We start from the raw sequence: 27,300 nt of genomic DNA, 5'->3' as shown, positions 1-27,300 counted from the left end.
GTTTTATGGAAGACAGGCTGAAGCTGAGACCTTGCATTTTCTACAAATAAATACGTTAGCTTTGATGTTGGGATTGCTGACGAGCAGGGTTCCTACAATAGGCAGCCATCGCGCTCTGAAACACTGGTATGGGATGCCAGCACTCCAGAAGTGTCAAGTTTCCATAGAACTCTCTACAATTTACAGATAGCATTGCACCCCATCTCTACTTCCACAATACTTCCTTGCATTCACAGACATTTGTTAGTCTTCTCTTCCTTTCTGCAGCACAGACATTGATCTTGCTGCTATGGGCTGAAGACCAGACATGAAAATACTGGGACTACACAGGTCATAGGTCACTTGAATGAAGAACCATTTGAATCTTCTGCATGGAAAAATACGAATGAAAGAGCGCAACGCTAAAAGGCACATTTCAAGAATCCACTCATTTGTTTTATCAGAGTTAAAAGCATCGTTATGAAAGAATTAAGCTCCTTTCTGAAACGGATCCATCATGTAGAAACTTCAGTGGGAGACTTTAGCCTTATCAATTATTCACATGTGAAGGAAATTTTTATAAATTAACATTGCTCCTGCCAGAGTGTTGTTATATTTGCATGTGTTTAACAAAATGTTGCCTTCTTCCACCTACACTCACTAGAAATAGAGCAAACATTTCAGTCTATTTATAAAAAAAATCCACAGAAATACTGCTCTCCTAAACTTCAAACCCTCAATTTAATAAAGGGAGGCACTTCAAGTCTGAGTAGAAGCTCTGTCTTTTACTTCTTGAATCTTTCACTGTGAAGTTTATTACTTCAATTATTGTAATATATCAAGTCTAGAGTAAGACAAGATCCATAAGCAGAACATGTGATCGTGACAGGCACCAGCTGTAACACTCATTCATCTACTGGTGTCTGTATTTGTTACAAAAGGGGTGGAAGACTTCACTTGAGTGAGCTCAAACAATCCTTTTCTGTCCCACATGGATACCACATCAATATCCACTTTTGTGAGAGACTAGTCTTCCAGAAAATATTTGTTTTAAAAGAAGAGAACTGGAATACTCGATTTGTTTGGTATATTTAAGAAAATATTCTTCAGCTTTTCCCCTGAGAACACATACTTGGTATTTATGAGGTGGCTTGTTGTATTATGAACAATGATTCAGAGGAAAAAACAATTCTTGAAGTGGCAATGTTACTGCTAGCCATTAGCCCTTTTTATGGGCGGATTTTTTTTTTTTTACATTTCAGAGTTCAATTCGAAGTATGGACATTATCTTTTGGAGTGTTGTCCTGTGGGTGCTAACCTACAAGGGAAGGAGAAGACTGCCAGCTGGATGCATTTTGCCACAGGAGAAACCATTATGACACAATATATAACAAAATTCAAGGTAGAACAACTCAGTTCCTCCTAATGTAACTACTCTGAATGTGGATGCTGACAAGCTCCACGGCAAGACTTCTAATTCTTTGCCACACATAATTATGTGCCCCAAAAGGATTGATTAGCTTTAACATAACTGCTTAGGAAACATATGGGACAGTGATTTAGCTTACTGATTTAGTAAGGATGGGTCCCAGGAACCTGTGTGTCACACACAAGATACAGTAATGCCAGGGCACGCATAGTAACTGAAGTGCCATTCTGCACATGGCGTGTCCACCCTCACTCAAGATAAGCAAACTTCAGCATGTCACCTTGTGGTGCCACTGATTTAGTAAGGATGGGTCCCAGGAACCTGTGTGTCACACACAAGATACAGTAATGCCAGGGCACGCATAGTAACTGAAGTGCCATTCTGCACATGGCGTGTCCACCCTCACTCAAGATAAGCAAACTTCAGCATGTCACCTGTGGTGCCACTAAGACCGTATCCAAAGAAAAAGAAACGAAATTAGATGGTATCTGAAGGCACACATGCTCTTCTGAAGCCTGGGCAGAAATACAGCCTATTCACACTTCACAACAGCCATGCTCAGACTATTTCAGAAACCAGCAATACCGCAAAAAAAATCATGCCACAAGGCACCACTGCATGCCCACGACATCCTCCTCCACTTTCCACTATTTTCTTTTTAAGTATTTGTTGATTACTTTGTTATGCTTATCTATAAAACTAACCTTACAAATCATAAGCAGTCTGCACAACAGCCTGTATGAATAAGATTACTTGCTGCTGTGAAAACATGGAATGATTTGTAAGGTTGATTTTATATCCTCATTTTGAGCAAAGCTACATGCAATTGCCAGGGTTAGGTGTAGGAGGGCATCACTGTGATAAAATTCTTTTCAGGATATTACTGATTCTTTGCAAATCACTGACTGTTCTGGCATTAAGCCATGTGTAGCAGCCCACATTTTATAATTACCAAGTTTTGTTTTGTTGGTTTTGTGTTTTGGTTTTTTTTGTTTGTTTGTTTTGTTTTTTTGTTTCTTTTTTTTTTTTAAACTTACTGCTACTGGATATACAATAATCTTAGGTTTTAAAGCAGCACAAGTTTATGCTCTTGGGAGAAAGTATACATACCCATGTATGCAACTCTTTGTGAGTTGCCTAAACAATGTAAAACAAAAAACCAAAACAACAACTATTTAAAAAAAAAAAAAAAAAAAGCTTTGCATGCCAATTCAAAAATGGGGTAAAACAATGTAAGCAACATCAATTTCCCATTTTTTATGTGGGATTTTCAACTTCACAAAACCTGATCTATCTAGGTAACACTTACAAAATAGCAAACTGATTTCTGGGAAACATACAGTCTTTCTTCAGCTTGCCCTCTTCTTCACCGGCAGCACCAAACCAGTCATACAGACTCAGACCACAAGACAGGTACTATTCTCACACCCTGTCAACTGTTTCACTCCTTTTCTCTTTACCCTCCCAAAATCTAGATGACTGATTTTTTTTTTTTCATGTATCTTTTAATCTCCAATTCTCCATCACTAGAATGTTTATATAATTCTATCCTAGGTCTTCCACAGCCATTCAAATGAGTAAAGAAAGGTTTTCTGTTTTAATATCAGGGGGTCAATCTAGGAAAAAAAAAAATTATGCTCCCTCAAGGTTTACCTACTTGAGAAAACCTCATTTTTCAGCAACTACAAAAAAAGCAAAGAGTGAGTCTATATTAAGTTTAGGAAATAATTTTGAATAAATTACAATCATACATCCTCTTCTGAAATACAGTGTTCAGCTCTTGGGAGCCAGAAGCAGGTCTCCATGATTGCAGGCAGACCCAGTGTACAAAAAGAGAGTAAGAAAACCGGGACCATGAAATTTAGAGCCAGGATGCCATAAACATGTGAAAACCAAGTATTATTCACAAAATGAAGAGATACTATGTTTAATACAAGAGTGAAAAAAAGAAAGGATAAAATTACTAAAAGAAAACAGGACTCTATGCAGACATGCTGTATTTGGGCTTGACCACATTGGAAAATGAATAAACAGTAAGCTAGACTGGAATACAGTATGTACGCCACAGTAACTTCTGGAAAGGCTACACTTGGAGCTTATCCATGTTTTAAGTATGAAAGTACATCTTGCAGCACCTTCAGTGTGGTGTGCGTTCAGACTACTCATGCAATAGTAGAGTGACTACCATGCTATAAACTCACACTCTTACTCACTATTTCCTAGTTTCTGCAGGCAAGCCTTAGGACCCTAAAGCCTTTGCACACATTAGCCTGTTCCACTTCAAAAGTTAGATGTGTTTCCTCACAACCTGCCCACACTAATGAGATCCATATGGGGTCAGCCTGGCATTCTACACTCACATCATTGCTCACCCCATGTTGAACATCTCATATGAACGCACCCTTTCTAGAACAAACAGCTAGCTTCTAGCATCAGGAAGGACTCAGAAAAATTGCTCAGTGTCTCTCATACTATGGGGACTAAAGGACATCAAATAAAACTACCATGTGGCAAGTTCAAAACAAAAAAATATACTTCATACATACACTACTGAAGTATATGACTTTGTTATTCCAGGATGCCACAAATGCAGAAGTTCAAAAAACTATTATTTACATTTACTTAGGAAAAACCCACAAACCTCAAGAACTCTGGAGCAACATGCTACCACCTTTACCTGAGGAAGACCTTGAGCTGCAGATTACTGAAAGCTGAGAGAGTATTTTGTGCACGTTTCCCTATACCATGGCCATGATCTCCTACTCTTCCCTTAGCACTTGTCTTACTCTATCAGCTTGCTCCCTCAAGAGTTGTAAATGTTGCTCTTTTGTCCCACAATTTTATTTCTCATTTATATTTCTCTTTTTTATTCTGTTGAAGAAAATATTTTTTAAAGAAAATAAACAGTATCTAACCCCCAGTTTTATACATGTTTAAATATTTAATGAGTGACATAAGAGGAAAAGAAAAAAAAAGTTTATTTAATCAACATGATTGACTTAAAGCAAAGAGAGGGGATGAGGTTAATTCTTGGTTTTGGCCTTAAAAGGAAAATCAATGACAATAACTTTGTCCAGCCCATGCCTGAACAGTTGTATTAAACAACCTCTCTATAACTTTGGAGTGCACCTTAAACTATCAAGATCAATTGCAGCACAAAGTACTCCTAAACAAAGCATTGCTTAAAGTAGTTCAACTCCCATTCAGCTAAAACCAACTGTCAATACTCCTGCTATGTCACAGCTGGAGCAGCATGGCCATCTCTGAAAGCAGACTTATCCAACTGCTTTCAAGCCAGTCGTAAACAGCTACAAATGCATGCAATATCAGCTTTGAAAGTGATAATAAATGTTGTGCATTTCATAGCAAGTTGTTTTCTTCATTTCTCTCACGTACACCACTTCTTGGGAGAATTCATTTAAAACCACAGGAATTTCCCTAAATCTAAATCCATTTTGACAAAGCAGCAACTTGAAAGTGTGCTTAATTTTGCATTTGACTTGCTAGTATCTGAAAATTTATTTTCTGAAATGAAATTACCTTTTCTGCTTTTTTTTTTTTAAGGATTAGCTTGCTGAAGTCACATGACAGGCTATCTTTTTATTAAAAGAGGAACCCACTGTAACATTTATATTAAAAATTCAAATCTCCGTTATGAACATATGACAGTGTTTAATAAAATTTTAACAAAATTTTAATTAGTATTTATAGTCAACATAATGCATTAAATATTTAGTTCTAAACTTATTGGGTAGTCTTACTAGCATATAACAATCTCTTATAAAAATCTGTGGGGTATATAACAAAAGTATGAGCAAAATTGGAGAAAAATTACACTTAGATGTACCGCTACATTTGAATCACCAACCATACGCACTCACATTAGCACAAGGCAAATCAACCACTGCTAATCTGGGGCTCTTAACAGCCAACAGTCACTGAACTTCAACCACATATGTCTGGAGAAAATGATTTGTTTGCTTTATTGTGCTTAACCAATGCTACCCTTTCAGGAAAACCACACTGTAAACCAAATGGGGTATCCCACATCCTAACAAAGTATCTTAAATATGTTGAATAAAAACACGAGCAGCATTACCTACAGTGCACTAAACTCCTTTATAACCTGCTCTTTGCCCCCTCCCTCATTTAATTTCCTGCCATATTGTGAAAAAAGGTCATACCTCCTATGTATGACAACAGCTGCAGATTGTACTGTTACTGCTTTTTAGACAATCTATGAGGTCCATGACTCACTTTTAAAGGCCCACGTGACTGTGGGCTACCAAATCCTGCAGCTCAGCAGCAGGAGAGATTCTGAGAACGACAAGATGAATTTTTATATTTTACATCAAATTACAGTAAGCAATGGAAGTCTTCCATGTGGCACAAGCAAATTAAACTATAAAATAAAAGACAAAATATAGAGAACATTATTGTGAAGAAGGTTGAGGTCTAAGGAGATTCAAAAAAAGGATCTCTGGAGACTAAACCAATCACCTTTGCAACATAATTCCTCTGCTTCTATACACTTGAAATCCAGGATTTTGCCAACATGGCAGTAATCTTTTTAATGTGGCAAGTTAGACGGAACAAAGATGACAGAAGAATGAAATCCAATTTTTCTGGCCCATTATTACCAAAACAGCAGAGAGTATTTTGGGGCTGAAGGATCTGTGGTGTTCCATTATTTGAAACATTATGCCAAACAAGGCTATACAAAATAAAACAAAGACAGATCAACCATATGTGTGTCCTTTTATAATGCATTTCAGACAAAAAAAATACTTGATATCAGACATTAGAAGCTAAGAGCTTTCAGAAAATAAACAAACTATAAAGTTCAACATAAAAAAAGTGTACTGAGAAATTTTGGGAAAGCTGTCTTCTCATCAGAGGTTTTGGTAATGAAAAAACTTTATAGCAATTACAAAGCAAAATGAGTCATTATAATAGTCCTTGACATCTGGGTAGAACTGGGTAGTTTATTATAATATATTCTCAAACATTTGTGGCTCTTGTGGCAATAAACTCTACTGACGTGGAAGATGAACCCACAATGTTTCACAGGATTTCTAAAAGCTTTTCATTCTTTTTAAACAAGAGTTTAATTTGAGAACTGCTTTTACGCATGCTCTAAAACTTCCTACTCATTTGTCTTATCAGGCAAATATTAACTCCTTCTAATTTGCACAGGGCTTATTTTTGAACCATCATCCATTTCAGGGCAATCATCATTTCTGAGTATTGCTAGGCAAACTTATCAGTGAAGGCAAACAGAACTCCAAAGCAAATATTACTCATGTAGAATTTACAGCTAACATGTTTTATGTATTTCATCAAAACTTCCGCATTTAGCCAGAGCTCTTCAACTTGAAGGGACTATAAACACATTCTAGATTTAGCCCAAAAATCTCTACAGGATTGTCTTTAAGATTTTGCCTAATTCATAATGCAAATTTTTAGTTTATTGATGTCATAATAAGTATTTAATCTTACTTCAATTAAAATAATTAAGGCACATATGCAAAACATAAGGGTACACACAATGTAACTGATTTTTCTTTTTCTTTAGCTGTGGGCTACTGTTGCCCTTCTGGTATAGATGAGTCACTCTGCAACACGGATTTTTTGCCAGTGGCCATATCAACAAACCAAGGTTCTTATTATCTCAATCCCCCTTTTTCTTGTACTAAAACCAGAAATTGATTTCCATTGGACATTTTGAATTGGCAAAACCAAGAACACACATATGCTACCTGAAGGGCACATACACTCAATATTAAGACTTTTTTCGGTTTGTTTTTCTTTTTTTAAGAGTATTGCAGCTTCCATGAGTTCCAAATAAAGCTATGTATTTTCTATTCATTTAAAAGCAAAACATACCCACTGTCAAAATTATAAAAATTGAAAACTTAGCAGAATTGTAACAAGAGGAAAATACAGTATTGTAAAACCAATGCAATGTTAAGCAGTATCTATTTACAATAAAATGTAGGTGACTACTTTTAGCATTACAATATATATGGTACTAATAAGAATGAAAAGACAAGGTGACGACTGAACTTAAGATTTTTGGAAAAAACTCTTACTAGCTATAATAATACTGCTCAATTATTGTTAGGAGGCGGAGAAAATGACTTTCCAAATTCCAACTGATGCATCAGTTGCATAGGCACAAATACATTTATGTTATGAGTAGAAAGGAGGAAGCAAGAGCAAAGTCTAAGGTTTGCTATTTCTCTAATCTAACTGGGCTGAAATGAGGGGAAATGTGGCAGTGCTCTTCCTTCCTGACAATATGTCACTCAGCACCAAAATATCCTGTACTCTGTCAAATGGTATGAATTATTCTCCCAAATGGGGAAACAAAAGGAGGCAAGGATGACTCTGACTCCAGGTTAAATATATATTGACTGTGATTCAGTTATAGCTTTTTAGCTATTATAGCCATTTATAGCCTTCAACTTAGAAAATGGAATTCATGTCCTGGTTGGCATGCTAGGTGTTGCCTTCTACATGTGAAAGTCTAAATCGACCCTTGAATTTTCTACTTACTTACGTATTACTACATTGTACAGTCAGAATTACAAATTTTGTCTTCAGGGCAGATATTAACTGTTGAGTCTCTTTCTACTTGGTAATACATGTTTAAGACAATTATGGCTTCACAAAATCTATTTTCAAATCTAAAACCAATAGCTTGAATGCTGTGGAAAACAAAGTAAATGCTCTGTCATGGTTCACAGGTGTGTGAGCTGTACTCTATTCTATTAATATTATCATAATTTTTCTGAAAATAAAACATTAGAGTATATGTATTCTTTTTATGCAAAAGAGTAACAGACATGATGTTATAACACGCCCAGGAGGATTTTTTCCTAACATCTAAAGATTCATACTTTTATTTTTCACCTCTAACACTTTTGTCTTACTTTTCATTATTGTTCACATTTTTATTCTCTCACTAGGTCAAAAATAAAGAATGAGAAGCGCAAGCCATGAATTTTTTGAACTTAAAAGCTGCAATAGTAAATTATCAGCTCAAAGGTCCTCCTAGTCCAGTACTGCATCCCCACAGCAGCCACAAGTGGATGTCTAGACAAGAGTAAAACAAGAGAAGCACATACAATACTCTTCCAGCTGCCAACTATTCTCAGCTTCAAGAATTTCCTACAGAGATCTGCAGTTGCAGAAAGACTCAAGTACTCTTCTGATACTCTTCCGTCAGGTCACTAGTGACATGACTGCTAGTGATACAAAAATTAGCAGATGCAATCAGATTATCTATTCATTGGTATGCTAACCTCCAGAGTTATACCAGTCTCAGGTTCCTCTGTTACATGATTTCTACATATCATTCTAAAGTGTTTTTGCTGCTGCACTCCTATCTTCCAACCTATGATATTGCTTCATCAACAGAGCAGCCAATAATCACTTATTTTAAAAACAAAATTGAAATTAATTTTTCTTACAGATGAGATCAATTCAACATAGTGGTGGGGGTGTGTGTGTGTGGAACTATTCTAGCAAACAGATATCTCCAAAAGACAGCAGCATGCCTGTAATTCTACATTCTATAAAATAGGATTATTTGGTTGGGGACCATGACTGAAGTTTAATATAAAATTACAATTACAGGGCTTTTAAATAACCTTTTCTGATACTTTTCTACCAAATGATAACATGGGATATTTTCTGTTGTTCCTTTTACCACTGTACAACATTTGGTACCAACTGTGCAATTGGGCAGATTACTTTGTGGACATTTTTGCTCAAAAGAAAAGATGACACCTGCTTTCAATTCTACTGACATAATTTTATCATCATACTGATAAAACTAAGAACTTAACTAAATTCATATTTGGAAAGTTTGGGGGCTTTGTAATAGAAAAGTTCAATTCTTTCAAAATAATTAGAATTTGATGATTTTATTTTACGTATTTACTGTATGAACGTTCAAACATTTGATTCTGCTGCAATATAAACCTCACAGTATTCCGTACAGGAGGCCATTCTAAAAAAATTTAACATTTTCTGTTCCTTTTCCATGAACTACATTTTACACTCCTGCTGTTACTGAGAAATGCATTAAAGGCAGGTCACATGATTTCCCTCCTGTCAACAAATGATGGCTCAATTAGGCAGATAAGAATCTACAGCCCTCAGCAGAAACTCTCTTCAGCCCATTCTCAGCAGTATAAAGAAGCACTTAGGGACAGCACTAGTTCTGGGGAATGAATACTTGCTATCCTTTATATACACGCTCACTGAAAATTTCTCCTTTTCTTCAAAGAAAATTGGATCCTTCATATTGTTGCAAATTTTCAATCACTTATAGTTTGTAAATTTTTTTTCTACGTTCAGCTACAGTTCATGATTAAAATCAATAAAACGCTGAGGAATTTTAATTTTAGCACATTGCTTTACTAATTCCAAATTGTCTCTTGGAAATAAGATATCTTAATAAGTAAATGAATTAAAATTCTAAATTTTTACTCTAGTTCTCAAAGGACAGGGGAAATTAATATTTAAGGATGAAATTCATTCTTACGTTACTTTCCTGTGATCAAGTGCCTAAAGAACTCCATATACAAAGAACGCCAATGATAGTAAGCCCAGCTATAAATGCCAATATTCTCCTGGGTGCTCTCAATGGACGATAAGGTGGCTTCTGCTTCATTCCAATTACTCACGCCATCTTCCATGCCCACTACCTGCCATTGTTTTGCTGAATTTCTTAATTTTAACCCTACTGTGAGGAGAAATCTATTAAAAATACTGTGGTCTCTCACTTCAGGTTATTCAGAGAGTGCAAGACAGAGAAATCGGTTGCTCCCTTCTTTCTCCCATTTCTTCCATTTGTCTCATTCTTTAAGATTTTATGACTCTTTATAATGCTTAGCCTTTACTTTTCACAAAACACCTCAATGTTGTTCAGCACCAATTATACTCCATATGGCCTTAAAAAGACATGTTCAGAGGCATATGCTGAGGCATATTTCATGCTAAATACTGTTAACTGCTGTTCCCCACCATTTTCCAATTTGCAGGAAAGTATTGTTATATTGCATCTGGCAATAGCATAGTTGGCAAAAAATTATTAGGAGCAGTGGCATTCTGCAAAAGAACTTCAGTAACTTTAGCATAAAAAGTGGTAACAAGACAGATCTTCTCATCTACAGATCTTCAAAGGCTAGACATTATTAGCCACATACTACACATGGGAAACGTTGTGATTTATAAATGGCTTTGCAATATCTATGGACTATGGACTCAGACTATGGTGTGAGTATGCCGATATTTTGGCTGAGCAGCTACATTATTTAGAAACATAAGAAAAACCCATTGTGCTTAACCAACATAGTCTTGCCAATAAAAACTTTGGTGCAAGTATGATTAGTCTGGGAAGGTGAGAGCACTTCTGCTGGTATAGCAGCTGTTATAAACCGTCTCCACATTAGGGTGCTTATGCCAGAGAGAAATGTAAATCCCCAGGAGGATTTTGCACAGCAGCTGCATCAGCAAAATCCTTCTATTGTGGACAAAACCTAAGTGCCCTTAGCTTTTGTTTAAGTCAAACCTTTGCAAGGATTAGGGCTGTTGGTTTGGTTTGTTTTTGTTTTTTTTTTTTGTTTTTTTTTTTTTATCTTGTTCATATTGCTAAAATGATGTTTCATCAGTCAATCCCTACCTGCTACCGTGATGGTCTGGATATGCCTTAGAAACAACCAGCGTCTACCTCTATTTCTCCAACTTAGAAATTTCTTCTAAAATAGCACACTCATTCAGAGAATTTAGTATTTCCTTAAGTATTCTATCCTTAATTAAAGGAAGAAGAAATGAAAAAAGGAGGATCTTCTTTCTTTTGACCAAACCAGACAGTCTGAAGCACATTTACCAAGCAGGTGACCCAGCGCACTGTTGATTGAGCATCAGCCCCACAACTAGAAGGATTAAAGCCACACCACGAAACCTGCTCAGCCCTGTCTTTAGGGCACAGTTCTATTCTTTAAAAAGAAACTCTGAAAACACCACAAAGATCTCCATTAAAGCAGATGTCTCCTGAGAAAGGGGAAAGGTCTTTTCCTCTGTTGCACCAAGGCCAATCCATGATCTGTTTTATGTCCCATAGCCTCTTTCAAATGAGCTTCCAGAGCCTGTTTTTGGAATCAGTCAATTCCTTTTTCAAATAAACCCGATAACAAACAAGGCTGGCTGGACTCAGCCCTTCTGCCTCCTAAAGGGCTAAAGAATCTTTCACAAAGTTGTAAAAAGCCCAATCTGCAAGGCATACTATTAACATGTCTAATATGTTATCACTGAAAATATGTGCATAAGCAGTTTTGCGAAATACTTTTTTACTCTAAGTACACAATTGCTAAGCACAATGTAGCACACAAATTTCCTTGGCGTAGATTTTTAGGATATTGATTAGCTACGCTGTAAAAACATTTTTACTTTTCTAAATAATTGTTACTTGCAGAATCAACGAGTAGCCTTCATGTTCCTATCGTGCTTGCAATCCCTGCTATTTCAAAACACCTGTAGTCTACAGTGTAGATCAATGCCATTCAGTGCAGTTCAGTTTTTGAGCTCAGAGGAAGCATATATGATTCTCCTTGCACTACGTATACATATTTTAACATTCTATAGTTTTAGTGCAAAAGTTACTGCCTTTGAAATAACAAGCACAAATGTGATCATTTCAGACTGCTCATTTCAAAGCAAATCATTAATCATAACTTTTTGCAAGGGGAAAAAAAAAAAAGAATTTTGTATTTAAACAACTGCACTATCCCTATTACATACGTAAACAAGAAATGGAAGTATAATTTCAACTTCAGACCAAGTAGTGGGCTTAGCCATAAATAGCTTAACTCAGCTCTCAAGTTACATACACACATAGTTTTTGCTCTTAAAAATTAACCTTCTTCATGTAAAACAGAGCACAATTGCTGTAGTATTTGTATGCTGGTTTTAATGTGGCAGTTGATGACAGACACAAAGAATACATATTCCAGGGTTATGCAGACTATGACGCCTCCACGTGTTAATGACATCAACTTCTTTGGAAGAAAGGTGGAGCCCCAAATGTCAATCAACTGTACACAGAGTGGTGACTACCAATTTATTATAAATTTTGGTAGTCAGCATCCAAAATAAGGAAGCTAACTCAAATTAGAAAAATTCACAAATTTCAAGTTTTACTCTTTAGAACAATCTTAATGATTCTTTTTAAACCTTATGAGAGAAGTACTGAAATGAAAAATAATTCAAGATAGAACCAATACTGTTTCAGTCAGAGCTTCTAACACTTTGATTTGCTGGTGCTTTAGTTTTGAGATTTTGCTCTAACAAAGTTGACATGGTAACAGACAAAATTCTTGTGCTCTCATAAAGAGAGCATCTAATAAAGACTGACATGCAAAAGGACCTGCAGTAAAAATTTCCCTTCAAATTGACTCACCTCACCCCTTTGAGTATGAAGGCTTCCCTTTTTAATTTACATTTAAATAGTGTGTTAAGTCTGCCCAGACTTTACATATGGTTTGAGACTCAGTGTCCCTAAAGGCAGAGGCATCTGGGAGCAGAGGTCTCTGCAGCGGTCTGCGGGCGGCACAGCGGGTCCCTGTCCCTGGTGGCAGAGCTGGCCCTGGTGAAAACCTCTTCTCACCACTCCCCGGTCTGCTACAAAGCCCAATTCAGCCTTTGCAGACAAGTAGCTTGCAACCAAGAGACTGATTTAGTATCTCAACAGAGTTACAAATTCTACTAGTGAAATAAAAGCATGCCCTTTCCCCTCTTTTCTTTCCCCCCTAAAAAGCAATATACTTTTAAAAGGGTAATGCAATCACAACCATTATGTCAATGAAAATGACATGCTAGGTTTACCTCTGTAGGTATCTGTCAAACGCAAAGCGCACACATCATCTTTGGAGTAATAATGATGTTTTATCATTTTAATTACAAACACTTTGAAAAAAAAAAATCCCTAAAGTGTACCAATTGGGGTGGTCTGAATTAACAGTAGCTTGATAGCCCAAGGGTAGCAAAAATAGATTGAGCTACCAAATTTCATAGTAGTTATAGCAGCTGTCTTCTTGCCTCAGGGAACCTGGGTATTTAACAAAGCAGACAGCTTGGCATTGGCATCTGATTAGTAATGTGGGTACTGTTGGACAGAATACGCGTGGTTCTATTGTTTCACTGTTTGATTAGGAATTTGGAGAGCTATGGCATCATTTAGCTTTTATAGTTAGCTTCTGTATGTTCACTTACAGGTACTGTAAAAGGATATTTTCTCACTTATCACTTGCTGCAAGTAGGGAATATTGCCTTGAACATGATCGATGAAACATGACAGGATTTAAATGTCAGGGTCAGTTGCCTCCCCATTTCTGTGCCAAAATTTTGTTGAATAAGTTTTTTTAATTGGGTAGAAAAGTGAATAAGGTGAAAGTCTGTTCTTACCTTACCACAGGATACAAACTATTTGGAATTTAAAATAATTTTAAAACATCATTTATTCCAGTTTAACTTTACAAGGGAAAATTTCTCTTCACAAAAGAAGTCTCAGAGGAAAATTCCAACTGTTGGGGTTTCTGGGAGAGGGGGATTGATTTTTGTTTTTCTAATCCCACAGTAGCCTAACAGTGTGGATAACCAGTGGGGGTAAGAGAATCTCCGGTTCAAAACCCATCTGCTTAATGGCAAAAAATCTTAGTTAACATGCTTTATGTAAAAAGGCTTGATCTTGGGGAATAACCTTAGCACAAACAACAATATTACTCTGAGGTTTGCATTTGAACTTCATACAGCCAAAAAGACCCCCCACGTGGCTCTTCTCTCTTTCATTCTTTAAGTATACATCACAAATTATTGGTGCTTGTTGGCAGAGTTCAAATCACTGAACTCATTGCAAATAGTCTACTTCAGCTAGAAGTACATTCTTTTACTCTATCAAATCCATCTGAGGTAATAAGACTTGATGTTTTATTCAACAGAGCTGAGGAAAATTGTTGCACAATAGGTTAATTCAAAATGGCAGCATAGAAAATGCATCTGTCAGTGGGGATCAAATTACAGGGCAAGCTCCTCTCAATGCTTAGAAAAACAAGTCTGCAGTTCTACAGATTATGTGCATGTGTGTGTTTAAAGGGGTGGGAAAGGAGCTAAATATCTGATCTAACCTCCAATTAAAGTCAATCATAAAAACAGCCAATTTAATGAGTACGGATTTCTTTGGGTAATTATAACACCAACCACTTTTTTTTCTCCCTCTCTTTTAAATCTGCAATTCTGCCTTCTTGTTATTGCTTGCTTTGTCATTAATCGCCTCAGGAACTTGATTTCCTAGCAACAGACTCTGCCACCAAACATTTGGCTCCTGTTCAACATTTTCTTTGTGAAAAATGGCACTGCTATTGCCGCCTGGCTGTTGCAGCTAGACTGGCTGTGTAAGTGCTCTAATAATGCATTCTTCTAAAAAACACCCAAAAATCACATGATAAAAGGAGTGACGACTGAGCTTCACTAATTACTGTGCTGAAGAAGCGTATCTGCAATTTAAAGGCTACTGGGGTAGGATGAGAATGACAGGAAAGGAAATGTGTATATTCTTCATATAAATAAATATAATTAATAACATAGAGGTGAACATTTAGAAATAAATATTTTTATGATGTTAGATAGATTCTGATTAATTTTCTATTACGGAAAAAGGAAGTACAATCTTTCTTAAAAGTTGATGACGCATTCTTCTGCATAAAGTACGAAGCATTCATCTTCAAAGAATGACATCCTGAGGATCAAACTTAGCAATAAATATGAAAAAATAGTTTCTAATTCACTTTTCCACATAAGTTACTCGAGAAAACACTGGCAAAATTGTCTATGCATGAGAAGTTATACCTGAAATGGTACCATAACGCACACCACACCCTAAATACATCACAGAATGACTTTCCACGTGCTGGTGCCAGTTTAGACAGAGCTCTTTTTCACATTTTGATCAAAGAACTAAAGCTGGGAATTTCTGTATTTTTGAGAGAGAAAGTATTTTTCCCATATTTGTTTTGGAAGCCAGTAAATGGCAGATTTGCTTCCTGGTTAGATACCTATTATCTCTCCACAAGGAATGCATCACACCAGCTATAACTTCCAGAAAACACAGTCCCTCAAGATGGTGGGTTTCACGAAGGCAGTGTTATCCCAGGCCAGCAAAAAAGGCCACAACTAACTGTTGCTAGCTGCAGCCTCTGCTTTATGGTTAAGACATTCAGAATGGTGTTTTCCTGACCATAAAACCTATTCATTATTGTGAGAAATAGTTTTCCATGTCAAATGGCATACATACTGATGCCAGAGCACTATGGCAAAAGTTATCAATGGAAAAAAAAGCTATTGTGGAGTTATTCAAACAAATGTCTTTTTTAGGGGATATTTTGATTCCTGCCAGTGTCTACATCTCTCGTTTCCCATGATGCATACACAGACCCAGCACATCTCAAAGAAAAAAACCTATCACAATCCATTGTAAATTATCATACTCATCATAGCAGTAAATTACAATAAAAATGCCTTCACTGAATATGCCTCTGAAAGGAGGAGACAGCACAAAAGAAATTTCATTTATACATACATTGTTATAATAATCAGCATTTTTTCTCAAGTAGAATAGCCAAACCCCATGTAAAATACTGTAGAATGTTATTTAAGCTTTGCTACACATTGCTGACATCAAGCTTATGTTTTGACAGACTCATGTTGAAACCAGATAATTCCACCATCAAGCCCACTACACCACCACAGTATCTCTCTGCTTAGACAAGCACTTAGGCATTAAAATAAAATAAATATAAAAATACCACAGTATTTGTTGAAACACACCAGGGTGGCTGGAGCTTTAAAAACTTCTCCTCCAGCAGATAAGTATGTTACATTGGCTTCATTATCACATGCTGCAACACATGACATTTCCTACTTGAAACTCAGCCTAAGACCAGAATACCTGGTCTTGATCAGAACTGTCATTAACATAAAAATAAACTACATTTGGCATTAGCTTTGTAAACACAAAAGAGATGCTGGAATTGGTGAATATAACTGAACTGTGGGCTAACAAATCGAAGCAGTATTAGAAAATTTTATACTTAATGTGGTACAACCGAACGGCATCACCATTGAGAAATTTCTATTATTTGCTACATGGAAGTAGGAGAAGGGAATGGTTTAAACTCTTATGGATTGTGAAATAACAACAGCCCATGCAAAGCTGACTGAGTGAAAGTGTTATCTTCTCTGAATAAAAGGTTGTATGGCAATACTGAAAGTGAGCAACCCAAAATTCACCTGCATAGAAGTAAGGCTTAGAACTACAAAAAACTTCATTGCTCCTCTACTCTCTACCTACAACAGGTAGCACAGAAGTTGAAGCTTTTAGGCACTGTAAATTCAAAAATCAAAGACAAAGGATCATAATGCATAAAGTACAGTGTAAAAATGGTCCCACATCTCTTTAATGAACACAGATAAGCATGAGCATCAGCCATGCCATACCTATATGAAATGGCTAGGCAAGAAGTCTACGCAGATACGACTGAGAAAAGCTTTTTAAGCACACAAACTATATGCACAAAATAAAAATTCAGATACAGTCCCTAAAAAAACAATCTACTATTTTTCTTTGTACAGAAAAGGGACAAGCGTTTTACTAAAGGAAGACCTCTCTGGTTTTTGGGAGCTACTTAACTGATCCACTCTAAGGTAGACTCAAGTTACTGCAGACTGGGAACCCAACTGCAGTCAATACTGCCATTTCATACGCTTAGCAAAGGGAAGTATTTAAGGAGAGGGGGGGAAAAAAAAAAAAAAAAAAAAAAAAGAAAAACTGAACCGCAGAAGGAACTTTCAAGAACACATTTATTACTTCAGCACCAAGATAATATTAGCATCAAATGACAGTGTTTCACCCACCTAATGCCTCCAACTGCAAACATTAAATGAATGCAGGTGTTGGACTGAAGAACAAATTGAGTAAAGCTAAATAACTGGCAGAAATAAGGATGGCTAACTGGAACAAGAGAAAACACACATCTGGGAAGCAGCACACTTGTGGCAATAATGTTCAAATACAGACAGAAAGTTAAAATTCAGCTGTCTGTATGAGCAAGCAGTATCAGTTGTCACAGTTAGGATTTCACAAGGTTAAGTGCAGCTTTTAATGAAGGAAAGCATTTTCTCCTTTTCCATTTTCTTCCCATTATGAAAGGACAAGTACAAAATTCCTTACTCACATACAGTAACATAGAGGTGCTAATTGGAGTCAAATGACAACCAAAATTCTCCTCAGTTTTTCCGCTCTCCTAAGTAACTGTTATCAGCAGATTATTTTTTTAACCACAAACATTGACAATAAAAATATCTTTGCATTCTAGGCTTTCGTAAGATATGAAAATTAATAGCTATATACTGCAAGTTGCATTGAAAATGTTAAAATGTTTGCGTGCAATGTCAAAGAAACTGAGCACCAGCAACTCCCATAGATTTCAGTTGGTACTAAAGACATTGATGATCTTAAAAAAAATACAAACAAAACACAAAACCACCACAACCCAATACATGTTATAGAATTCTTAGAGATGCCTACATAAATGCAGTACTACCATCTGTTTATTAAATGCTTCTGAAAATAAGACAAACAAGGTGCCCAAATATGGAGTTTTATCACCCAAGTTTGTAAGAAGCAATTCTAACACATAAGAATTCTAAAATGCAAGTCCTGACAGAAAGCATAGATTCACAGAAAGAAAGAAAAAAGAAAAAAATGAGAAAAACCACACACACAAAACACAACTTAAGATTATTTTCATGTCAGGTTGTGTCCCATTCACAATTTCAGAGACAGAATGACAATGTTTAGCGTTATCATAACTCTCAACTTATTCTGAAAGAAGGGAAATGTCTGAGGAAGAGACATTTTCTAGCCCCAGCAGGAACCAAATAAATCCCTCACAGTGAATTCTAATCAGACACCAGCAGCACAGCTAGCTGATCCACAGCGAAATGAATATGACAGACTGGAAGATATGATGTCAATGGCAGAAATTACTGCAAGTATATGAATTATATCTGGAGAAGGGAAAGAAATTGCATAGAGTTTGACAGTACATGTAATCTATCTTAAATGATACAAAGTAGAGTAATTTTAACGGATTAAAATACACCTTCAAAGTTTACCATCTTTGGGAAAGCTGGGGCAGCCTCTGTATTTTGCTTCTATCTGTGATTTACAGGGTCCTATTCTTTGCTAGTCTTTCTCCAATTTGTCTGCCAGATCTGATTACCAGATGGCTAAAATGAAGGTATTGTGTTCATTCATGGTAACAGAAGTTGTCTTTAAGGGTTCTGTCATGGCTTCACTATCTTTTCCTTTGTACCTACTCCTCCCTCAGTGAATTGATTAGATTTCAGAGCTAGGTTTCATCAGAGGGCCATTCTGCTGAATGCTGCATTGAAAAGCATATTATCTATTCTAGGAAGCATATACAGATGACCACAGGATATCACAGACCTGTCCTAAAGCAACAACTGCCCTACTCTGCCAAGAAAATAGATTGTTTGATAATCTCGGGACATGGATTTCCAGAATAAGTATCTGTCACTAACATACCTTCTAACGCAATCCAAGAAATAGGTGACAGTTGGATAGAAAGAAGGAAATTAAAAGCAACAAATGCACGGTGCAAAGCCAAGGAAGGTAACAAGACCAAAGTGCAGGCAGACAACAGCAGACAAATTAATGACTCTGAGAGCTACCCTATACCTCAGGAGTGGTAATTGTTCAGTACATGGTTTTGTTTAATCTGGTGAACCGCTACAAATCTGCAAGTAAAGAAGCTAAATGAAAGAGAAGGGCACGAATGCACTGTAGCATGAGAGAACCTGTACGGTTCTACACATTGTCTCCTTTCCTTAAGTAAAGTTACACATGCAATCTGTAATCTGAAGCGATAACACTGCCCCAGAAATCTCTTAGATGAACCCATCCTTGAGTGCTTTGCTACAGGTGTGAACCAGGTTCTTTACCCAACAGACCTCCTCCTGCAGTCAGATGTTTCCCTAATCTGAATTCCATTTTGCAAATATCTAACACAATTTATTAGCACTTCAGTGTTATTTATTTATCCATTAACATATGCGCATCTTGGGTTTTATTTTCAGTTTAGTACAGTAATTCTCTGTCTCTTAGTCAAAGCTTAGGTGTCGTAGAACTGGCATCTGAAGAACAGTTTTTAATATAAAAAATACATGTAGTGAATCACCTAGTCAAAATTTAAGTGATCAAACTGACTGAACACAGAAGAGTGGCTTCAGAGCTACAATAAGATGAAGGCTATATCTGTAAAAACCCAAACCTGTTTTTCACCTCATATATGTTTCCCACTTTTCCTGAAGCATTTCTACTAAGTTTAATTATTCTAAATTGTATATTGGAAGCTTCATTGGTAATTATATATAAGCATGGAAAAATTAAAAAAAAAATGAAACAAAACAAAACAAAACAACCACACAAACAAAAAAAACCCCTTAGTATAGCTTTCGGTAACATTTGTCATTCTTCTTCTTTATTTAAACTATACTCAGCCTTTCAGTATTTTTTTAGCCAATAGCATTAATTCCTAAGCATGGCATTTGGAACAGACTGAGGTATAATTACTGGGAAATAAAAAACTCAAAACACTTGAAAAACAGAAATAAAAAAATGAGTAGACAACGCACTTATGTATTTTTTTAACCGCGGCACAAACATATGGTCATAGTAGTGGGATGTATTTTCTTTGTATACTGAGAAGGTTAAAAGTATTTTTTGACAGTTATAAAGGGGCAGTCTTGGCCATACACAAGAATCAATAACAACCATGTAAAGCCTACAGCAGTGCACACTAACAGGCTGTAGGAGACATTAACACTAGCTAAAAGAAATAACTGTATTTTCAATGAACTTGTTCCTCCTGGATAATCAATTTTTTACACTTCTTACCAGCTGTTCCCACATAGCTCAGGTAGTGGAATGGAAGCAGCTGTCATACAGAATCCATATATTACATGCATGTTATGAGGTTTTAATCTGTCATAGATTTTTTATGTTTGCTAATTTTGATCAGTCATATCAACTTGAGCGCAAGATGAAAACAAATTCACCACTTCTATTTAGGCAAGATGTAATCTACACAAATACACTAATCTCGCTTGATTCATTCTGGATGGTAGAAAAAGAATACTAATTGTGAATCTACTAATGCCCCACACTCAAAACCCCTTTATTCCAGAAGTAAGATTTCATCATTAAAATCAGTTTGCCCCACCGCCCACATTCAAGAGATTTGTCACAATCATTGGTTCTGAAATATTGAGTTATAAGGTGCCGTAGTAATTACTATGGAATAAACAGCAATTAAGATTGTTCACACAAATAAGCTCAAACTGTTTGCAGTGAATAATTATGCTAATAGTGTTTTTCTACATAATTTGTGCATCCTTCACAACAATTTACTAGAAAATGTGAAATGTAAATTTGATGCACTACTACAAAAGCTCTGAAAATATGTTTAATTCTTACGATTTTTTCCTCACTAATTTAAGAAAGCACACAACTAAAACATACTTCTACATTTGTACATTTAAATTGGAACAAATCAAACTATGCTGAAATTGAAGCAGTCATTTTCTTTCATTGTATTCCTACAAAATCATCCTAAACCATATGCAACAGACATGCTCATTGCTTAAACCTCACAATGTTGTAAAAAAAATTTTAGCAATTTGAAAGAAGCTGAACTTACTGCTATATAATAAACTTTGGCCTTTTCCACCAACTTCCAGTTCTTCTCCAGATCAAGATGCTTTTCCTTCTTATAGCAATTAGCAGCAGCGAGGTTAGCTACAAGAGATCTGAAAGTGATTAAAAAACAGGTATTAGATCCTCTTTAACTAACACTACTGCAAATTTGTCCCAAAGAACAAAATTTCTCAAAGATAATCAAAGATCTTAAAGAACATAAAAGCAATTAACAGAGAGCACCATAGAACACATACTTTATTTGACCATTTCATAAAATTTAAATAATATATTTTAAATCATATATTTAAATAAAATTTCAATTTAAACCACATATTAAATAATGTATTCTAAGTCCAGCTACATAGTTTACGTAACCTATGACTATTATACTGTTCACGTGCCTTCATTTGCTTAGAATCAACCTTTGTTGCATTTTGTGATCAACTCCCTCTGCACAGTATAGCATCTGTAGATTTGCATTAAAACTCTTCTAGTACCTAACATCTAAAGGAAAGTAGCTACTCCAGTTTGATGGATATGTATGTCTCGCTTTTATCATTTTCCAAAGAATAGTTATTTAAAAAGGGGTTTGTCTGGGTTTTTTGCCCCCGTTAGGTTCATATTTTCCTTTAGCAAATGAAAAAGGGTCATGTTGCTACTGTTAGATGATGAACTGTTAAAAAAAAAAAAAAACTTTGGCTTAGCTGTGCGTTACTGGAAAACTACTAAAAACTCATTTGTACTTCATTCTTTCCCAACAAGTTATAACACAAGCCATGGGACACAACTTCTATTAGCAAGAACAAAAATACTTGTATCATATTTACTTTGTTACATGCAAGGTACATTCTATTTTACATCCTCCTCTTCAGACATTCAATTCAGCCTTATGAAACACACAAAACTTACAGATGTACTCCAAAAAACAGGTCATAAAAAGATAGTTATGCACTCGCTCTCCACTCTGGCTACCACAACCAAATCTTTCTGTGCAATTTTATTATGAGAATGTTTAATAACATCCAATATTTAGAGAAGTGGAGGTGGGGAAACAGACATTTCCATGCTGGCATACAGAGTTTTAAATTTAATTTTCAAGATTTAATAGTCATAAGATGCACTTTTAACATTAACACATCACTGTTTTGTGATATTTAAGTACATTAGCCAGATAAATAATGTGTAATTACACATACAATATATGGCTATTGAAAACTTCTGCCTTCTCCAACATGCATACGACTGATGTTGTATGTATCAACCTTTTCCACATAAATGCTACTACAATCCAGAGACAATGGGTCGGAGTGAATTGCTAGCCTGCTTCTACCGAGTTATGCTTCTGCCTCCAGACTAAGTACCACGTACAGGTGTTAGGAGGCAAATAAACTAGGAATTCTTGAAAATTTACTCCACCTCAAAAGAGCATCTTTCCACTATCACCATTTCTCTTTATCCTATTCAATAAAAAACTAACAAAAGCCCAAAAGCATCTCTTAGGAAGACAGCAATCAAGTCTTCCTGTGAACTTCCCAAAGCACTCATCATTGACAATCCCTGTAAGTTAAACAGATCGAGTATATAAAAATTAAAACAAAAAGTTACACTAACTTTTTCTGAATATATCAAAATACATAGCACAGTTCTGTGTCATTTCATCCCAGGAATATTCTTGGGGCTTATCTCTTTAATTCTAAAACCTAAAGGCAATGAGAACTAATGTGAATTGGGAAAATTAAAACACACAAACAAACAACTTAGACCAAGCCTCTGTAGCAGTACAAGTAACAGGGCGAGAAGTTTCATTCTTGATGAATATTATCATTTCAATGACAAGAAATCCCCAGGAGAACCAAATAAATTCAAGAAAGACATGTGCACAACTGTGGTAATTTTCTGTAAACAAAATTTAAAAAGAAAATTAAATCTTTCAGTTTTGGCAAACCCTAAATATCCATCAAGGACCTAGCTGGAAAAATCTTGCTGTCTACGTATGTTGCTAAGTGAAAAGCAATTACGTTCCAGAAAACTAAGCAAAAACTCTCTATATGTTTCCTTTCACTTACCACATGCCCCTGAAACTGTAAACCTAGCTCTCTGTGGCTACATCCAACTGTAGAGATGCTCTGCACATGATGCATAATAAAAGATTGTTACGCTGAAGACAAAGCACCAAGCTTTTCCAAATTAAAACTGTAAGTCTAACAGCACTAAGTTCAACATGTGGGACACAGAGAAGGCAGATGTTTTTTCAGTGAAATATGGTAATTGGAGACAGCCACAGTGCTTCAAATCAAACACCTTAATGGAGGATCTGCATGTGGGTATTTCTGAGCAGAACGCACAAATCAGTCACAGATTATGATGGAGCGTAGGTAATGCTTTAGAGTTTAATCATGTGTTAGGATGTTCTTGAAAAGCTCTGAGAAAACAAAGTGTATTAGTATTGCTAAGCGAGAGAATTCAGAGTGGTAATCGGGAATTAGCTCAGAACCCTTTCCTGCAAAAAGCTAGACAGACTTCGCAGAAACAAGAAACATTCACACCAAGGCATCTGGAACATAAATGTACACAGCCACTTACTAAGAAAACCAGAAGCGCTATTAGCCAGCTCCTCCAAAAGAGACAAGAAAGCTGAATTACCGGAAGAAGGAAGTCAGCACATACCTCAATTGGGACAAGAGATTAATCACTAAATAAGAGTTATCAACTGGGGCCAGGTTGAAGCGATTCTTACAAATACAGAAAATGCTGAAAACCAAGAAACAATCAGAGGGTAATTAAAGATTGAGAATAAATTTGCTCTCACTAGAAGAGGGGGGGTTGCACAATAAAGCCTTTAGCAACAACCATCAGCCATTTTTTTCTGTCTCCTGAGGAGGGAAATAAATCTCTTGTACTTCCTGCACACTCTCAAGCATGTTCTAAAACAGCCATTGACATGAAGCCACTGTCTCTAGTACTTGAGCAAACATTTGATACTAAGAGAGAAAAGTGTTAGCAATCCAAAAACACTGCTTAATAAGTTACAGAAGTACTTGCAGACATTTTTATGAATAAATTTACCTAAACTTTTAAATTCCATTGAGATGCATGGCAAAAGATGCACATATTTTTCCTGAATTCATGATGTATGTCTATTGACAGTCTTGACTTCAGTTTCCCATCATGTCATCTAGAAAATGGTGATTGCTACAGGATGCGTACACAGACACTATGTGACTGAAGAGAGAGAGAATCACAGAGCAGAAACATCTTTATTGCTCGTCTTCTCTTTGAAAACCTGAATGTGGATCCTGGAGATGAAGGGGGAAGTCTGTAGATATAATTAATGTCAAAACTCCAGATGAAGATGAATGAACTTCCTTCCTCCACTGAGTACATACATTCATTCCTGAGAGTAAGACATTATGTATGACATTAAATTGGGAGGGACAGGTTGATAAGCTCGAGGACAGAGCTGTCTGTCATTCAGTGGATCCTCAAAAGCCTGGAGAACTGGGCTGACAGAAAACTTTAAGGCAAATGCAAAGTCACGCAACTAGGATGGAATATAGGCTGAATGTTGACAGGATACAACACAGCTTTGCAGAAAAGGACCTGGAGGTGCTGGTGGACCAGGCTTGGAACACGAGTCAGCACTGCACCCGCACAGAGGTTAATTACGTTCTGGTCTATATGAGCAAGCATGCAGCCAGCAGGACAAAAGAAGTTATATATTCAGAACAGAGGAAAACCTCTGTTCTGGTCTCCAGACCGCATCTGGAGTTCCGTGTCCAGTTTTAAGCTTTCCATTACAAGGAAGACACTGACATAATGGAGGGAGTCCAGTAGCGGGCCATCGAGGGCGCTGGAACACTTAACAAATGAAGAAAGGCTTGGCTGAGCCTTAAGAAGAGGTACTTAAGGGAACACCTTCCTACCATAACTAATGAAAGTTTACAGAGAAGACGGAGCCAGACTATTCTTGGACACAAGAAAGAACAGACACAAGCTGGAAGAAGGAAAATTCCAACTGGGTATCTTCAAAAGAATTTCTCCCATGAAGAGTGGTCAAACACTAGAACAGGTTGCCCAGAGAGGTTGTGCAACCTCCATCCTTGGAGATATTCAAAACCCAGCTGGACATGGCCCTGAAAAACATGATCTAACTTCGAAGTTGGCCCTGCATTCTGCAGGGGCTTGGAACAGATGTCTGCTCCAACTAAATTTTTTCCAGGGTTCTACATATTATATGGAAAAATCTCCCTCCCATGACTCTCAGTTCAGTTCATGTTGCTGCCTATTGCCTTTTCTAATTCTACCCAAAACATTCACCAACTTCTCAGGAAGTTTGGTGGAGATTTTCATTAGCAGACTGCTACCTTACCTTAGTAACTTCTACTAACTCCTGATACTGCTTTGAAAGGGAAAGAGCAGTTCCTCAGGACCAATGGCACTGAAAGCCACAGAGGGAAACCAAAAAGGATAATGACAGATATTTTGCTCTTATTCAGAGCCAAAAAGAAAATATTCTTCAGGGTAACTGATACCATTTTCATTATTGTTTCAATATCTAGTATCAGAAAATTTAGATATTAACAGAAATCAGGGAGGGTTGGTGTGTGCTGGTAACATCGCAAGATTAAGGCAGACCTGACTGGCTGGTTTTGAAATCTTAAAAAAAATTGCTAGGAGGTAATCAGCAAAGAAGTAGTACATAAGTTCTAGTGTTGTTGATGGAGAGAGAAAGAAGAAAGCAAAGGGACAGCTCAAGATAAATCCCTATTGTCTTCATTATCTCTTTCTGAAATTCTTGGGTTTCTTACTTTATTACAATATCCAAAATAAATCACTCTATAAACGGGTTCTTACTTATGGAATGCTCTGAAACCATACAAAATACCACAGAGACCATTGTTCATAGTTTACAAATATAAGAAAGGTTGAACATATCATAGAGTTCTGGAGAAGTGATTTTTTTATACAGCAAAGACCATCTAAAAAAAGTAGCAAATGAAAACATGAAAGAAAAAATTCAGAAGAAATTGTTAAGATGTAGACATACAGAATCAGTTATTAGATTAACTTCTCAACAACTGCAACAACAAAAAAACCCTGCTTTTTCCTTCCTCTTGTATAAAATCAAATTAACCCTTTCTAAAGGGTTATCACATTATCACCTGAAGTATATTCCTCACTTGCCAATCAAGTATATGCCTTACATGCCAGTCAGCTTTCACATAGGCTGCATGAACATACTTGTTAACCAACTTTTCTCTCCCACATATTTTCTCTCTCCAGAGCAACTGGAAGCTATAAAGTTCAGAAAGTAGTAGTATATTATCATCTCACACTTTTCTGCCATAATACAACTGCCGTTCTCTAAAAGTATATTAATACCACCCAGCCCCAAGCTATGAGACAGGCAGTCCTGTGTTGTCTCAAACCAGTGAGAATACTTCTGTTATCATTCAAATCACAATTTTTCAAGGCCAAATATTCCAAACAAACTAGGCTCCACACACTATGATGATTGCATTTATATCTTAGGAAATATCAAAGGCCCCTGACCTGTTATCGCTAGTGATGCAGGCAGCACAGGTTCCTGTTGGTTCTTCACTCTGCTCATAGTAATGGGCATCCACATGAGCTTCCTCAGCCTTCTTCTTTAAGATCTCTCCAAATTTATCTTTGCCAATGCACCCAAAGAAAGTTGCAGCTTTGTAAGGGCTCTGAATCATCCACTGCAGATTAACAGGAAAACAAAAAACAAACAAAAAAAACCAAATAAAAAGTTAGCATGCTTGATATATTATTTTTTGCCATTTTTTTCTCTTCACTTGCCATATTTAATTCTGTGCCTACAGAGCACTGTGACATACAGAACACTTCCATGCCTGAAGTAAAAAACATCTGGTACATCAATGGAGGGAAGGTCAGCAAAGAATAAAAAATTTACCCTTAATGATCCCACTGAGTGTTTAATAACCAATGTAAAACTTAAATACACCTACTTCACTATCAAATAAAGTAGATTAGTATGTTTTTACAAGGTATTTCAAAA

The 27,300-nt window shown here is 36.4% G+C and overlaps 1 protein-coding gene across 4 annotated transcripts in view; it reads right to left on the bottom strand.

The window, feature by feature from the left end:
- The window catches only part of ADK (adenosine kinase), a 304,356-nt gene that overhangs the window by 134,877 nt on the left and 142,179 nt on the right, over window positions 1-27,300 (bottom strand). For all 4 annotated transcript variants that reach the window (XM_082311360.1, XM_082311362.1, XM_082311361.1 and 1 more), the window contains 2 exons: window positions 26,808-26,980; window positions 21,256-21,364 (listed from right to left, as the gene is read on the bottom strand). In XM_082311360.1, the coding sequence (XP_082167486.1) occupies window positions 21,256-21,364; window positions 26,808-26,980 (282 nt within the window). The remainder of the gene's footprint in view (window positions 1-21,255; window positions 21,365-26,807; window positions 26,981-27,300) is intronic.

The sequence above is a fragment of the Platalea leucorodia genome (assembly GCF_965183815.1).
Source record: "Platalea leucorodia genome assembly, chromosome: 4".
Classification (NCBI taxonomy): domain Eukaryota; kingdom Metazoa; phylum Chordata; class Aves; order Pelecaniformes; family Threskiornithidae; genus Platalea; species Platalea leucorodia.
Note: the sequence above shows the minus strand (reverse complement) of the source record. Positions and strands in the feature narration are given on the sequence as shown.